Here is an 18828-nt window from a genome sequence, read left to right as displayed (position 1 = left end):
AGAAGCACCTGTGACGCGAGATATGGATAACATACATGTAGATAAACCAAGTGGATGTTTAATTTGATGGACATTTATATAAGTGGACATTTAATTTTTATGGACATTTATGTAAGTGGACATTTTGCTTGCGGACGTATCGAAATTGACATTTTATCATCCAACCTTTTTAAATACTTTTCAGAATTCATTTTGTATCGTACGAATTGATTAACATTAGGAATTTGTACTAAACTTCATTATGAAAGCTACAGTAGACCTAAAGAAATAGGTATCCACATGAATCTTTTTTTAAAAGGCGTAAGTCACGAAAGTAAATTCCTGGGAAATTGAAAAAAAAACTATGTTAGAGGAAAACTAATATTGGAAACATATATTTCCAGACATGTGGGCTGATAGTCTAGATTACATTTGTTAGTTTTAATGTAATTATTCGCATTATGCGAATACTCAAGGTTTTATTCAGATTTAAAATGTGAAAAAAGCAGCTCTCTTAAAAAAATCAATTTTATAACAAGTAAAATCAAATAAGATAAATATATTTTCATGCTATTCTTGTATTACTTTACTAGAAATCAACAATCAACAAACAATGTATAATAATTATAAATAAATAAAAATAGGAAAATATCATGAATGATGAAGAGAAATCAGTCTTTTTACTTGGAATGTATTGTTTTCCAGTCATCGTACGTTGCATTACTGTCTGCAGACCAGCTCAAAAGTTCTTCATAAAATTCCGTATGCTCACGTGTGATGAAGCGCCTACCGCTTCATATTTTCCACGTCTTGCACTTCTTTCTGCTATACTGGCAATTATCCTGCAGGGTAGACTGGTCGTGTTGGTGGAGGAACAGATTCTCGCAGAGGTGCAATGAAGAATGTGTGGCTTACTATAAGTATCCTACAATCAAAACTCAGCTCGGACTCCTCGCGGCGCGCATGCTATACCCCTCTTACCCACCTGCAGTAGGCGAGAGAGCATGCTGGGAATGGGAGCGTACGTCATCTGCGCGAGACAGCCACGCCCGCTGGTTTCTGTGCACTGAGTTTTCCTTGTTGAATGCTTATAATTTACTGATACTACTAAATACTTTGATGTATCCAACTCTGTCACATGTATACTCGAAGTGGAATAGAGTACACATTGCAGAATTTATTATCTCAATTCCTTGTTCCTTCTCTCTTCAGAAACGGCAGTCTTTTTGTAATGTATCTTCTGTTTTCAGTTGTTCCCAATCAGTCACTACTGCCAACCGAGTAGTTTTGAAACGATGCACGTCGTTGACTACTGACCAATTAATACAAACTGTGGTCTTAACTTGCCTCTAACAAACCAACGAACACTGTTATTGGCGCTTTTTCAAGCACAAACGATAGGTTTATCAATGTACAGCTGTAAAAAAAAAGTGGCCGCACTCGTAAACAGCGAATATTTTCAAAGTCCACTTCGGGTCGCGGCGATGTTACACGATGCATGTGCTTGTACAAGCAGTTACGGAACTATGAGAGTGTTCCATATCTGCGCCTCGAAGACCAGCGGTAGAGTGCTTGTTTTTATGATTCAAAGGTTGTGGGTTCGGGCCTTCTTCAAGTTTTCATTTTATTTCTTAATCGTTCTTTGGCGATGTAAATGCTATTCAAATTATCATTTATATCCAGTTATCGTTCTTTATGGATATCACGTTATTTATATTTTGTTATCGTTCTTTAGAGATATGAATAAAATTCAAGTCATCATTTGTATTCTGTTATCGTTTTATAACGATATGAATAATAATTATCATTATTGTATCTCCAATGGGAGTTAGCCCTATTTTACATATGTATGTTAGGACTATAGTTTCATACACAAAAAAGATAAGCATAAAGAGAAATGGAAAAGAAAATTAAATTAGCTTACGCGATGTAAACAAAACATAAACAATCCGTAAATTAGGCATTGTGATTGCAAAACAAATATCAGGTATCAATTTGAAACGTACAAAAACATTAACAACACACATACGTAACACTTCTATAACACAAATATGCAGCTTTCCGTACCATACATCATAAATTAATACACAATAGTCACACAAACACATTCAAACTATAATGACGACATTGCGACGACATCAAGCATCCCATAACTGACCCACATACATAACAAATCAAGCATCTGTTACAACACATACACTTCAACATAGTAACCACACTTTTAAAAGTTACAAATTTGGCTCCAAGAAGAATAAATAGGACACTGTTACTAATTACTATTCTTCTACAATTTCTTAAATACATCTGTAATAAATCTGTGAAATTCCGATATGAATAATATTCACGTTTTTTATATTCTGTTATCGTTCTTTAGCGATATAAATAATATTCAAGTTATCATTTATATTCTGTTTTCCTTCATTAGCATTATAAAATAATATTCAAGTTATTTATATTGTCATTGTTCTTTCGCAATACAAATAATCTGTAAGTATTATAACACAAATAAACATCTTTCTTTGTAAAATAGGTTATTTTGTTTAGTTAATTAAATACGTATTATATAATATCTTATATTAATTAAGGAAACCGATATTTATCATTTATATTCTGTTATCGTTCTTTAGTGATACTGTATAAATAATATTCAAGTTATTTATATTGTAATCGTTCTTTAGCGATATAAATAACATAAATTTAATATTAGGTTTGGAAAAATCCAGTTGCATAATACTGGTATTAGTTTTTCTTTTTGTATTATTACATTATACTATCTTGAACCACAATAAAATGAAAAGGAGTAACGAGGAATTGAACCTGAGACGTTGACATCTAAATTCCGACGTTCTTCCGCTGAGCTACGAGGGCAAAAGTGTGGAAACATTTTCGGATAAATTGGCCCAATCACACTCTAAGATTTTCTGATGATTCGTAGAAGCTAGTCCAGGATGCGGGGGGCAAAGGCTAATTGAGATTTCCCGGTCTCTGATCGGGTCAAACATCCTGATAGAATTAATATTTAACCCTACTTTCGGTGAAGTCCGGAGGGCCCAATTAGTCATATCCACTCTCCTCATCTCCACGCTTGGGCTCCCTGGAATTTAATAAGATGCGAAAGAGATAGTGGTGTGTGGTAAGCAACGGGATGTTACCGCATTTAGGCCTATCCTTCCCAAGAAAAACTGCAAACATGAACAAAGGAAGCTTTTAATAGAAGAAGAAGGATCTTCTGCGGACCTCTGGAAAAAGAACTAAGGAAGAGATTAGTGAAGTGCTTTGTGTGCAGCGTGGCATTGTATGGGGAAGGAACGTGGACATTACGACGAAATGAAGAGAAACGAATTGAAGCATTTGAAATGTGGATGTGGAGAAGAACGGTGCGTGTGAAGTGGACAGGCAGAATAAAAAATAAAATTGTGTTTGAAAAAGTGAGTGAAGAAAGAATGATGCTGAAACTGATTAGAAAGGGAAAAAGGAATTGGTTGGGTCTCTGGTTGAAAAGAATAATAGACGATATTAGGATATGTGGATCATATGCGGAGACTAAGAGGAAGGCAGAAAATAGGAAAGGTTAGAGATTGCTGGGTTTGCAATGAAAGACCTGCCCATGGACAGAACACTTATGTATGTATGTTCAGAATGCTGGAATATCGTGTCTAAGAACAGTCGCTATTTGCTAAGACTAGTCGATTCCATGCCCACTCGACTGCAAGATGATCGAGATAAGAGGAAGATAGACTAAATATTGAATTGTGGCTTTTTGTTTTGTTTTTTGAACGCTTAATTGTTTGAATGTTTTAAGGCCGACGCCAGTAAATTTGTTTTGTTTATACCACGAAAGATATTTTTATTGAGAATAAAATCTTTTTTCTTTCCATTTGCAGCCACAATATCATTATGATAAAGTCATGGCATAATATATTAATGAACCTGATGTTAATTACTAAAATAATCGTAAAAGAGAAAGGAGCCATTATGTATAGTTTGTCTCTCTCAAAAAACAGAACAAAAAAGAACATAAAAATCACGAGGTTGTAGTCGAACTCAGGGCCTCACGAATAAGAGGTCTGAACGCTACCATTACGCTATCGAATAACACGAAGAATACTTCAATTATAACTGTAGATATCAGGCAACGTGGTCCAACAACATGTAACATCGCCTGTCTCCGAATTGTAGCGAAGATACCCGAAGGGAACTTTGTTTCAGGAGAGCGGCCACTTTTTCTTTTGACAGCTGTACATTCGAAACTACGATAAAAGTGTCAGAAATGACGACTTACGCACTTTAAAAAAAAATTCAATTCACATATAAAGATTGAATATGATAATTTTGTGTCGTTTACTGTACAGCTTATCGTAGTACTAATCAGAATTCTGTATGGAGGTTGTGCTTCGATAAAAGAATACTGTATATTGTAGTCTGTATTATATAAAACTGTATTTCAGCCAGTAGGTCTTACAACAACCCACTCTTCCCAACAATAACGCCCAGTAATCACTTGAACTAAACAAAAAACCAATCAAGAGTTCTGAATCCTGTTAAGAACTATTAGTGGCGGCTACGTTACCTGATCGTAAATTGCTTGGGGTATACTTATAAAACTTTAAGCAAAGACGAGAGTTTTTAACTAGTTTAAACTTGATATAAGAAAACAGTTTACAGAAAATTGGAATCTTCACGCTAGCCAGAGTTTCGCTTTCTAGTTACGGTGCCAACCGCTCTTGTATCAAGTAGCTTAGCGGGATTTCCCTACTCTTGCCTATAATAACGTGGTTTCGTGTATAGCTTCTTTTATAGATAAAAATATAGCGGTATACAAAAACGTTTTCGATAGAATTACTTAATATAGAGATAAAAGAACTTGAGTCTAGCTTATTAACATTTTGACTTTTTACACTATATAATAGACCTATACGTACATAAATTATGCATGAATTACATATTAACGTACTGGCATTTTAAAACCAAGCACTTCTTCTCCGTAATTTTCAGTGTTGACGCTTAGTTTCTCTATCTACACATAATTTCTTCGATTATGGTTTTCTTATTACGTACTCACTTTCGTAAATAATAGTTTTCAATGTAGCCTATTTGAATAGAGATCCATTTGTAATAGGACAGCCGCTGCAATGCGCGTAGATACAAGTTATCAGCACTTAACGTCACATTCTCCGTCGAAGTTGATTCACCTATGCGGCGAACAGAGCGTGACCGGACATTCTAACGTAATGGTTCTTTACAGTACTTGGCAAATAAATTTTCTTGTTTTGAGTAACATTACCATCCCTAAAAGTATGGAACCATTTTTAATGCTCTGCATATTTTGTTCCACGAATTAACAAAAAATGTTATAAAAATTATTTCCTCAGCTTGAATAAAGTATTACCACAGTCTAGTACAGTCACGAAGCTTGAGTTGATGAAGTTGCTAGGAACAATAGACTGTGCAGGTACTATTTCGCATTGTCTGTAATTAGCCGATAGTAGCGATCCTAATGGCTAGCAACTATCTATGGTTGCATATTTATTATATATTGAGCTTCGTGACTGTATATAGTAGACTGTGGTATTACGGTAAGCTGTAAAATTGTAAATGTTTTTGTGACTAAGACATGGACATAGAATACATCACTGAGTGAGTGAGTGAGTGAGTGAGTGAGTGATCGAAAGATTGGACATAATATTAATGAATAATTCTGGATTTGAAAGAAAGGGTATAAATAATTTTTGTAAATTCTTTCTGACACAATATTGAATTCTTAAAAATATTCCTTCATTATAACATTATAAGTAGCCTCGTTTAATTTCGTAATCTACCGGTACCTTTCTCATCATTTTATTTCTTCTTAATACACATTTTACTTTCTTTATTTTTGTGATTTCAAATACGCTCCATAGCACGAGCTAAGGCTTTTCCTGGAGTGAGCTGTTATAGATTATATCGTTTTAAATTGTTATAGACTACCCAGAATTTATTATTATTATTATTATTATTATTATGCTATTTTAAACGCTTATTTCTAGTGGCGTATTGAAAATTGAGTGCCCTTCCTTAACGCTTGATTAATTAAGAACGAGATAAATTTTTATTTCTTCTTGATGTCGTGAAAACTAATATCAGTTTTGGAATTTAGGAGTATCATATTGAAAAACTTAATTATAGAAGATTAGCAAATGAAATTCACTATATTTCATACCAAATAATTAGAGAAGTATCCTAGACAAATAAGAGATCATTATTATGAAATTTGAACTAACTTCCGAAGTTATTTTTCTACCTGAGGAAATCTGAATGTCAGCCACTATTCTTAATTCTGCAGACTCCAGGTCAGTCATCGATTTTCTCTCAGGTATGCTGAATCATGTCGGACGTGATGCTTCCTATCGCGTTTTTCTACCTCTCATGTGGTGCATATCACGGATTCTTTCCGAGCGAATAATATTTTGCATATCCCAACATGAAGACATCCAATGGATGAGAGATCAATGCTTCCTAGGGAGCAGAGGAAGCACGACTTTATAAGTGTTCGTTCCAAAATTCAAAGAAGATGTACTCGTACTCGTAAAAGTTGAAGATTGTTGCACACTTGTCAAATATCTGAATCACATGATAAGTTAAATTGACGTGATGAAGACTAATTAAAGCACTTCATTTTCACAAACGAAACTACGTTTTACTCCTGTGGCTGCGCAGACCGTTGTAATTACATAATATGAGGCTCATAACAACAAAACGAGGTTTATGAACACATTCCTGGCAATCCAGAAGTGAATGTGTGGTGCCGGTGATGTATGATCGTGGGCCATCTCGCAAATAAATGTCTTCAATTAGGAATGTGCGTTTTAATAATTTACGCGTAAGCGTCTGTTTCACAGGAATTGCAGAGTCTATCGCGATACCATTTGGTTACTATAGTCCCGTCGCTCTTATTTCCGGCAGCCAATCGCGTTGCAAGTCGGCTACATTTAAACGTGTGCATCTTGTGATTCGCTGATGATGACGCTATGCATTTCTAAGTCTCAATAAATACTTAATATAATCACCCGCCATTTTGGCTCTTTCGTTGGCGTTCGCAGAAAGCACACGAGGACGTTATTTGCCTCAATTATTTGCTCAATTACAGTGCGTTTGATTTATTATCATTGGAGCTACGACATTATAATGTTTAACGGTGTGGCAAATAGATTCCTCGTCTGGTAGCTCGGCAACGAAAGAACAAAAATGGCGAACGATAATACCTACCTAGACTTTATAGAACCTTCACTTCCTAAGACGTAAGAAAAGAGGAGTCACGTCGGGAATAACAGCGACGCGACTATAACTCATGTTGATTCATAATTGAGGGGTTGGCTAGAAGAAGGACATAATTCGAATTTCAGCGTTTATCCGTAAAATGGCTACGCCTATATGCGTTCTTTGTCGGCGTTTCAACCAAGCACCAAAAATATTATGCCTCTAGTCCCAATAGATTGCAGTAGAAAGGTATTATCGAATTGCGTCCATATTCCATTTCACTACTATGGTTCGAGGTACGGTGAAGATAACAGCAAGGGTGTTCGCGTTGTCTGACGAATGTTCTGATCTATCCTATCTTTCGCCTATTGGAAGAGAATATAACCTTTCTGATGTTGAAAGTATCAGTGAAAATGAATTACAAACGGAAAAGTAGAAAACGGAAACGGTTTAACAAACTATGAAAGAATAATCTAGCAAGCGACGACGAAATTACGGCAAAGATTACACAAGGTCAGGTAAAATGGTGAAAGAAATGCAGTACCGTATTATTATTTATTTTTGTCAATGGAGAATGAATATAAGGTACTAATAATATAGGCGTATGCAGTGCTATAAAATGTTAGATCCAGGCTAGGAGTCAGTCATTTAGGAATGACCATATTTCTGACAGGTTAGCAGCAAAATATTTAAGCCAGTTGCTGCCAGAAGAAATATGAGATGTCTACAGAGGAACAACCCATTTTCCATTGAGGATTTTTGGAAACTGGAATCAAAAACCAACAGGATATATTTCTTATGGGATATTTGGGGAGGAGGATCATTAAGCAAAGTCAAACAACTGTAAAGACACAGCACCGAGGATTTTATTATTTTTTATTGGGTTATTTTACGACGCTTTATCAACATCTAGCTTATTTAGCGTCTGAATGAAATGAAGATGATAATGCCGGTGAAATGAGTCCGGGGTCCAGCACAGAAAGTTACCCAGCATTTGCTTGTATTGGGTTGAGGGAAAACCCCGGAAAAAACCTCCACCAGGTAACTTGCCCCGACCGGAATTCGAACCCGGGCCACCTGGTTTCGCGGCCAGAGGCGCTGACCGTTACTCCACAGGTGTGGACAGCACCGAGAATGTTCTTGGATATACAGTTTCATGACTGGGAAGAATTTTATGAAAGTCCTTTATTCTGTCATTGTTTAAAATATCTAAGAAACGATTGATAACTGTACAAAATATAGTTAAACTAGATGATACTGTAATGACAGATATGAGAGGCAAACACTTCAATAGACACAAGATTCTAGATGTTGTTTATGTTAGGTTATTAGATCACTTAAAGTGGTATAGTGTTTGTAAGTCCATATTATAGTACTTTTAGTTAAAATGATAACGTGAAATAAGTGGGATTAATTATGTTTAATGTTCTCATAAAAATTTAGCAAACGAACATATTATATATAGGTAATTTTTGCAGAATATACATTGTAATAAAATCTTCATTATTGTAGTATAGACCTGTACCTAGCCTTTCCTATAGAAATATAGAAAAGTTAATAGTATTGCAGTATTTTCAACCCTCTTCTATGGAAGAAGGGCGAATTAAAAAATAATGGAAAGCTTCGTTCTCATGGAACTCGTTGTAAAAATGTATTACCCTACAATATATATGAATAGCGTCATATTCCAGCAAGAGATGCAGTTTTTGTTGATTATCTCAAAACTATGTTTTGAGTTACGCCCTTCTTCCAGCTAACCCCTCAATTTTCAGACGATTAAAAATTAAATTATCTGAGCGATCAAATCCTGTAATGTACTTATCATCATGCAACTTCAAGAATTGATAATTTTCACAGAAATTTTTAGATTCTTAATCATATATGTTCCGAAAACACAACTCCATATTAACGTGACTAACATGATATAAGATCACAACTTAAAACTGTAATGGAAAAACCATGACAAGACACACAGAGTGCGCCAGGGATGCCAAAGCGCCTGCACTGCGTGCGTGCTCTCAAGAGTCTGCACAACATTCCCTTAAGAGCCATGATTATACTTTATCTTGCTACAAAGTTAACCTTATTGGATTTGTATTGCTTTTAGTACTAGCATGCAATACAGGCGCTTTGACATCCCTGGAGTACGCATGTGCTTCACAACGAGTAACAGACAATTTTGGCGCTGTTGCTACTTTGACATCGAAACAGAGGTACGCTTGGAAACAGATTTCGCTTAATACGAAGATTTTCGAAAAGTGACATGGAAAAGTGAAAGTTCGTTTAGCGGTGATTTAGAGCTAGAGATTTCGGCACTAAAACTTCGCGACTTACATATTACTAAAGCTCGGAACTTGGGTACCTGTGTGTCGTGTGCATAAGTTTACTGGTACAACGTGCACAAAGTTCACGCTGCAAGTGCTCAGGGACAGTAGTATGTACTTAGAAAGTGATACATTGAATGAAAGAAAGACTTACGAGGATACTGTGTCATGTCGAAGCCAGTGACATTCAGAGAATTACAGGTAAACGGTATGTTCGAGAAATTAGAAAATACGTGTTATTCGAATGGGTATTATAGAAGTTTGAAAATGCATTTCTTTTTTTTTTATTTTAGGTACAGAATTTCGTGGAAGAATTCGGTGGAGATACATGGAGAGTTTATATTTTGTAAGTTGTGCCATACATAAACTAGTTGTTGGAAACGGGGATTCATCGAAAGATACACGCAGTCCTTTAAACTGATGGAAGGTTTGTCCATAGCCATGGATCAAGACATACGGCATCCTTCTCATTTTTCTGAATTTAAAAATGTCATCCTATGTTTAATCAGCATAAATGTTATTTATATAATAGAACTATTTTTGTTAAATTTTGAAATTCACAATTAACTCGAAAACTTTAAGCAGTGAAAACATTTCGAAAACAAGTTTGAAATCAACGCTACGATTTCTATAAGAATCCGCAGTTCTAACAGATAAAAATTTAGTCACTCTGCAATCGGAAGTCCACCAGGCTAAAATACTCCTTTGTTTAACTCGCCGTAACTCGGAAATTAGTAAGGATTTCGAATAACAACCACTTTTAAAACTAATTTTCATTCTTCATAAACATTTTTCTCGCTTTAACCCTCCATCTAAAGTGAAAAATGAAAACGTTTGTCGCTTACCAACTTTTGAGGGTGTCAGTGTCTATTTTGAATAGGTCACTTCGAAGTTAGTATTTTTTTTCTCACTTTACAAAAAAGATTTTGATTTCGATTTTTTTTTTTGTGTTTTCCTTAGACATTTACCTAGAGATTCTAAAAATTACAGCGCGATTGATTGACTATCATACGCCATGATAATATTTAACGCAGCTGCAAATAGGGCTCTCGTCAGCTAGCTACAGACTACCTTCACTGATCGCCTGCACCAGCTAAGACAGCTTTCTCCCTTTTCCTTCTGCACTACGGTGCATAAGTAAGAAAAGTGCAGAGTTCGCTGCCGCCCAACCAAACACAGATTGACACTCATTGCACGAAACAGACCACGTCATTTCCCTTGCCACTGAAGACACCGGCTTTACAAGTCCCAACTTTAGTGCCATGAAAGGAAATGAGTCTCTTGTGCCCTTCGCTGAATCGATTCCCTAACCTCTGGATGCGTAACCTGAAAAGCTACTGTACTACTTATCGTATATTGTAGTTTCGCTTATTTCGTACCCTATCGGTAGTGCTCTGATATTACTAAGTTACATCCTGTAAGCTTTAAATTTTGGTAAGAAAGAGCAACACTAATGAATCCACATGAACTTGATGACTAGCTATCTTGTTGTGTATTGAACTATGGTTGACCGATACGAACTCATTAGCTAGATTGCGGGAGTTAACAGTATAAAATTCCCCCTTCTACATATATGTTTATAGAAGAGACCTTTGTAGAGCCAACGTACAGTGAAATCGTGGCTACTATATGTGAATGTATTTGTATGTGTACATATTTATTTTGAAGGAGATATCGATTCCACTAGGACAGCTGACCACTAAATCAAAACATGACAAAGCGGTCACTTGATCGCATTGTTTACAGAGCTTGAAGTGGGCTTACTAAACCCCATTGTGTGTTATCAGTTGTTTACCGGTTATTGTAGCACGTGGCCGAGTCGATAGTTCTGAAACAATCTGTAGTTACAGAGCGATGCTCGTGTTTGATATCATGTATGCTGTAACTTATCGATATCCAATCAATCGATCAGAAATTCAAGCGTTAAGAATTCCATGGAAACTTCACATTCCATATTTAACACAATTTTGTGTCAACATTTTTTATGTGTGCATTGACAGAAAATTTTCCTAGCAGTAGGAATGGATAAGTTGAAATGTCAAATTTTGGAGACAAATATTGACTGTTCGAAATAAAGTCATGTTCAATCCAACAACGTTAAAAATTTAATTAGTTATTTGACAAATCTGTGTCACAAGTGTGAATATGTAACATTGATGGAATCTGTGTTATCAAGACGATATTTTGGCGAGATGAGTTCGAGTTTTTACTGCTAGTACAAGTCAACTAAATTTTTAATGTTTTATATGCGTAGCAGCCGAAAAAAAAATATTGTATCAAAGAATACATTTTCGAAGCCATCCTCAATGCATTCGTTAGTTGAAGAAATTCATTTGTACATTCATGGCCCAGGTTATGGTTCTACTACAAAATTGATCAAATGGAATACGCAACCTATAGGCCTACTAATTTTACATTAGGGGATCAGTCTTCATTTGATTTTATACTCTGTGAGGTTATGTGCATCGCAATATTTCCTTAAACAACAACATTGATCAAATGGAATGCGCAACCTATATTTATTGTGTTAGCGAATCTATGTTCTTATACAGAGTGAACTGTAAGTACTCGTAATGTCATTAATTTCAGGAGATTATTCTGTGAGAAATTCCAAACAAAAAGTTTAATACAATTTTGCTTCCTCTTCGAGATAAAAATTGTTTTATATGAAACAATTCATAGCGTGTCTTAGGAAAGCCATTGATTTAATTCCCAATATGTTCAGTTAATTTAAGAGAACATTTTATTGTGATAATAAATTATTGAAATAATTTTCGTTTTGTCCTTTAAATGTACAGAAATTTGATTTGAAAAAAATGTAACTTTTCGTTCTGCAAAGGAATTTGGAAATGTTTCATTTCACAATAATTACATTAATTAATACATAAAAATGAATTTCAATGTTCATTATTTTAGTGATTTATTTATTTTCATAATGAGGACGTATAAAATGGTTGTATCACGATTGCGCGCGAAAGATAATTGTAAGGTACACGACTGCGCTTAGAGACTGTAAGACGACGCCTTATTGCAGCGTAACCAGTTCATACACAACTGCTTGAAATGTTTCTTCGGATTGAGTTTCTTGTCACTAGACGAAGTAGAAGATACTTTCGTACAACTTATAGCTCTGTCACCGATAACTGATATGACATATTTTCACGACTACATCATAGACAACTACTTAGCCGAAGAAGGAAGTTTTCCTTCGGAGTTACGGGCAGCAGAACCTATGTCACAACCACGTACTACTCATGGTCCTGAGAGGTTCCATTGTGAATGCAACGCACAGTTCTACAGCTGCCACCCCCAACATACACTTTGTGGCATTACTCGTCCAAGGCGAGTGGAGCCACGGGCGTAATGTGAACTATCGTGATGGAGTATTACGAACGTAGGAGCAGTAGCGCCACGGCTCCGGACTGCAGGACTCCACTGGCCTTGGTCGAGTAATACCTGCGCTACAAAATGTTCAGGCAGAGAGTAATTTTAAAATACTGTCAATAAAAAGAACTCAGGTTAACAGTCGGCGAGTTACCCCTGATGAATTAATTTATAAACACTGTATACGGTGATTACAAAATGAACAATATAGACCTTGTGAATTGTCTTAAAATGATAGGTTACCGTTTTCAAGCAAGTACATTAACTCAAAGCTTTTGTAGACTATATAAAACCCAAATTTTACAATATTTGTTTATTAGCTGAAACGTAAAATGTGATACAACGACAAGATTTCTGGGGGACGACGTAGCAAACCTCCACGTGGTGTTTCCTAGGTAACGTTAACAGGCTGCGCAATCGTTATGTATTTTCTAATCATTTTAGTGCGCAGTTGTGTCTATATTTTATTCGCAGTCGTTATCATTTACGCGCAATCATGACTCAACGATTAAAAACAGTTGTTATTGATGAGTGATTTCGGTATCAGATGGAACTTGTAAAAGATTCACGTGAAACATTTCTTAACGTGTAAAAGATTAAAGAAATGTTAAACTTAATTTTAATTTAATACAAAATTATTCATACACAAATGAGGATGACCCATAAATAGGTCGAAACATGTAAACAAGGTACGTTAGAATTTAACACATCATACATATTCCGAAATTAATAAATGCTTGGAGCATAAGCAAAAGCAGTTAGTTGAAAGTAGTCTAAATCTAAACTACTTAACCCTGGCATTAATTTCCAAATTAATCTAATTCTCTGTGATAGCATGTATTATTAATTACAATTACAAACAACCAATATATATACAGGGGTTTCATTTCAAAACTTCCCAGTCTAAATAACTAATCGTTTAAATTGTATTAAATTGAAACAAAAAATAAGTCAAATTAGGTATTGAGGGGGAAGTCTGAAACTAGACGTGATTGCATTTTATATTTCACCCCACCATCTAGACCACTTTAAAATTTCAAATCGCACCCCTATATTTTTATACTTAAATATGAAAGAACATTCAATTGTTTATAAACCTCATTAGTTTTCGCGCCTTTTGTTTTCTATCGTCGCCTTTAAATATCGAATGTGAAATAATTTTAAACGAGAGTACAGTAAGTAATATTCGGTTGAACATCTATTTTTTCAGCAGATGGCGGTCTGCAAGATGCGGACGACAATAACATCGATCAGAACATCACATGGATCACGCCTGCGCACAACCATCATCCTCCCCACTACAAACACCAGCAACCAATCCTGTTGCGGCACCAACATAACCACATCAGGCACCACCACGTGCATCACTGGGGGCCATTCTTCGAGGAAGAAGGGCACAATGCGAGCAACGGAGGCCAACTTTCCCTCCAAGTACCTTTGGGAGGTTCAATACACCTTAACTGCCGTGTTGGCATGTTGCACGACAGGACGGTAAGAATTTTTTTTTTATAATCAGCATGGTAGAAGAATTTATTTAAGACTACTGTGGCCAATCACATAATCAGTTAATTCAGAGGTAACTGTACTAACAAGCAAACGTTCTGATGGGGGCAGATAAAAAAGTCAAATTCTTTTCTTCCACCATGTTAATAATGTCAAAAGAAGTACTTATACAAATTTTGGCCACTCGATCGTAATTACGAGGCCGTGATTTCCCCTGAGGCCGTTTACAGAAAGAAGCACAATTGCATGGAAATATTTATTGAAACAAATACAGCAATTGTTGCGTTATTTGTCAACATATCCCCCACTGGAATTGAGACATTTGTCATACCATGGGATCAATTTTTGTGTCGTAGAAGTCAGCCGCCTCAAATCGGAACCAGCGCTTGACTGTGTCTTCATCTCTCTCTGTCATGAGAAATGTCTCAATTCCGATGAAAAAATATTGTAAATTTATTTCAACTCAACAACAATGTAATTTATTGTCACAACAATAACTATTCTTCACTCTCTACAATTTAACTTCACTCCCGTCAACAATGGGATTTGCTCTCCGCACAGCAACACAGCGTTCGTTATTGCACTCCACAAACGACAATGACAATTTACTTGTACTATTACGAACAACAATGAACTGTTAATCTTAACTAATATTTACAAAGCACTATTTACAAATCAGAACTGTCAGTTCTCAGTTCACAGTTCTTCTAGCTCAGTCACTCGAGTTCACCGTATCTCGAACCACAGACCTTCAGAGACAGTCCACTGTACTCGAACTCAGGTCCCTCCAACTGTGGTCCACTGCACTCGAACTCAGGTCCCTCCAACTGCGGTCCACTGCACTCGAACTCAGGCCTTCGGATGCTGACACAGTTGCGGACGCACACTCGAGTCGAACTCCGGTAAACAGGACTGGCTTGCTTGCTCTGGCTTACTCACTGAATGGCTGAATAAACTGAAAACTGCCCAGGTTCGCTCGCGTTTCTTCTTTTATAGCAAAATCATAGTTGCGAGAAATTTCTACGGGTGTGCAGAGATAGCTCTCTCGAATTATCTGGATATCTCCACTTCAACGGACTTCTGGAAGAGTCGGGAGGGTCCGTCCCCCCTTCACTCCGCACGCAGCATTTGCGCGCTCACCGTCCCCTCGTCGCATTGACGTAATACACCCCCTCCGCCCTTCAGCATGCAGATGCTCCCCGTACCAGCGTTTCGTCTGCCGCGCGCCCTGTCGGAAGCGTGTTCAAACCCCGTTGCAGCTGTCACAATATGTTGAAAAATAGCTCAACAATTGCTGTGTCTGTTCTAATAAATTTGTCCAATGAACTCTGCTTTTCTTTTCTGTTAGCGTCCCTGGCGAACTTATTTTTTTACGGCTCTCGTAATTGCGGTCGAGTAGCCAAAATTTGTATAAGCACTTTTTCTGACATTAATATGGTGGAAGAAAAAAATGACTTTTTTATCTGCCCCCATCAAAACGTTTGCTTATAAGTTTACTACATATTCTTCAAAAATTCTTTTTGACATTCATGATAGGAGTCTAAAATTTAAACTTTATAATAATTACTTCATGTCACTCCTCTTTATAATCCACATTTAAACAAAATAGTTTGTTACTGGTCGACACAGCGAACATGTATATAGGCGACTGGCGCAATCATACCATGTAACATCATACGTATAACTCGGACGGTAAGATCTGAATCTAACAAACAGTTGCGCGGACGTCTACGATGACGTAATTTTGACTTGCCTGACCTTCATAGCACGTGATATCCATTCTCTTCTACCCCTACTCCTCTCTCTCGCTACCGGCGGAAGAGAATCTAGCTGCGCGAGTTTGGTTCAGGTCTTACCGTCCCAGTAATATTAACATACAACTCGCTGCTACCCAAGGTTACCAACACTGGAGAAAGGTTGCTAAATATAATAGATTTGGAAAACATGACAGTGGAGCAATTGTTATCATGGAGGATTATTGCAGCTAATTAAATGTAGTTTCAATTAAAGAACACCTTACACAGAAATAGCCTTTTTTATCGCTACTTTCCGACTGACTGACTGACTGACTGACTGACTGACTGGTGACAGCAAGTAAAGTTTAGCGATGTTTTTTGTATAACTGTTGGTAGCTCTAGCTATTGCGACGAATTTTACGTAACCGAGCAGCAGTAACGCCTCCAATCCGATACGTGTATGTCGACCAGTACTTATGTGAGAAAAGAAGCTCCTATGTTGTTGGAAATAAGTTCAATGTGTATGTGCCGAGAGTATGCTACAATAACCATTCTTTTTACGTATGGTAATTTTGTGAAAATGAATTGTGAACAGTAAGAATAATATTTCTCACTAAATTACCTGGAATCACAATTTCCAGCAAGATTAACTAGGGAGGAGCTTCAACAATGACTGCTGAATTTTGGTGAAAACGCTGTCATAAGTTAATTTAGAGTCGCTAATTAGGTAATAGTCACTCATCACCTAAGACGCGTGCCTGCTGATCCGGAGTTAGATTTCCACTCGCGCTAATTACTTAATTGGGTTGTGTCGGAGATTTTCCCAAACTGTAGATTGAATGTCAGGTAATCTATGCACAATCCTTGGCCTCATGTCGCCAAATACCATCTCGCTATAACCAATTCCATCGACGCTAAGTAACTCAGTATTTGATACGTCGTTAAATAACCAACTAAAACAATAGACACTTCGCCTTTCTTATCTACTGAGTCATTACATCTTGAAGAAGGAAACACGATAGACCTATGTCACTTTCGTGCCCAGGCTGACATTGTGCGGCTTTTACCAGCTAGGCCTATATGCAAAGTGTGCAGAGGTATGCGGTAGAGATGAACAAAAGTAACTGCCGCTCTCGCTCGCTGTGTTCGTTGCATTTGTCTTTCGAGTCTCGTCTCGTAACTCTCGTGCGCTTCGAGTCTCGCTCATCATTCTCGAAACAGCATTTGGTCGGCGTGGAAAGATTTCGTAACTTTGAATAACATACATCATTGAAATAAATAACATTATACATTTTTAAATGAGACGAAAAGACAAAACAGAACAGTATTTAGTTATCAAAATGTTCTGGTTCTATCATATGATTTTACCTATGGCTATAAAAATAGAAACAAAAAATCTCAAATAAATTTGCATTTCTAAGAAACATAAAGCATAACGTTAAATAAAGCGTTAGTATTTTTTTTTTTTTTTTACTTGAGATTGTACACTTGATCTCAAACATACGAATAGAAAGTTTCTAGCCTTTTAATAAGAGCCTAGTAATTAAATAAAGATTGAGGAACGAATTATTATATACTGAAAGGTAGAGATGAAGTTTCAAATAGACAACTTGATTGTTTATATATTACAGTTGCCAAAGTACATAAAAGTTCAGTCAGTTGTAAACAACTGTGGCGATTCAAGGCTGTTCAGGGCTGCTTGACATTCGAGAGTTGATCACTCCCGAAGTCTTGAAACACTCACAAGCAGTCTTTGCATCAACGATGCGACGTATACAACATTGTCATGCGGGTTTTCGACTTTGCGGGCGCTGTTAATCTTGCTTTCTCGATCGTTGTTCAACTCTAGTATGCGGCATGTAGGTCTAGTGTAAAAGAGGTACGAGATGATTGGTACTGCAAGTTGAAATATCTTTCTCGTTCTTGAGATTTAGTCGCCTAGTTTAAATATTAACAATAATGCAATAATTAAAACTCGGTCGAATGCTGCTTTTAAGTAAACATATACTAGTAAAACTTTCAATATTACACTCAATTAAATCGCTGACATTCTACGACATAAATAAGACTCAAAAGTGCAGACTCTTTCCTTTATCGTTTTATTTAATTAGGTGTTAATACATGGTGGAACTTAAATGTTTCAGCTGCTTCAACGTAAATTATTTGACTGTCTTTCCCAGAAAGTTTAAAAGTCTTTCTCAGATTCTTATTTATTTGAAGTCTTCTTATACGACAGGTGTAAAATATTTAATTATTTCATCGCTGTGGTGAGTCTATAAAAGGAAGCAGTTGTGGCACACATTATAGGCACATAACGCCACGTGTTCAATCCATTGGAAGTAGATTCTTATGCATAAATTGTTACGCTTGAAGTTCCATATTCGAACTGAGAAATTTTGATCATTATTGTAGAGTGCAAGTATGATACCCTTTGTTATGAAAATATTCCTTGGACAAGTTATGTGAATTTTGAACGATAAAAATCATAAAAATTCTTACCTATTTTCTGTGGCTTTGTGTTTGTTCGGAGAAAGTGGTTTGTTACTTAACTCATAAACCGCTATAAGAGAAGATAAAATAACACTTGGAACTCCAGAACTTGTGTTTGAAGTATGATAGAGAAAAACGTGGGAGAAATAAATAATCTTCTGCTTGAAAATTCCGTT

At 36.4% G+C, this 18828-nt stretch overlaps 1 protein-coding gene across 2 annotated transcripts in view; it reads left to right on the top strand.

Moving 5' to 3' along the window:
- The window catches only part of LOC138693277 (zwei Ig domain protein zig-8-like), a 977813-nt gene that overhangs the window by 783547 nt on the left and 175438 nt on the right, over positions 1–18828 (top strand). Inside the window, exon 3 of one of the 2 annotated variants that reach the window (XM_069817133.1) lies at positions 14137–14414. In XM_069817133.1, the coding sequence (XP_069673234.1) occupies positions 14137–14414 (278 nt within the window). Of the gene's footprint in view, positions 1–14133; positions 14415–18828 lie in introns of both variants that reach the window. The other variant, XM_069817132.1, reaches the window with a different exon arrangement.

Source organism: Periplaneta americana, chromosome 17 (genome assembly GCF_040183065.1).
Source record: "Periplaneta americana isolate PAMFEO1 chromosome 17, P.americana_PAMFEO1_priV1, whole genome shotgun sequence".
Taxonomy (NCBI): Eukaryota; Metazoa; Arthropoda; class Insecta; order Blattodea; family Blattidae; genus Periplaneta; species Periplaneta americana.
The sequence above is the reverse complement of the archived record's forward strand: the minus strand, read 5'-3'. Positions and strand labels throughout refer to the sequence as shown.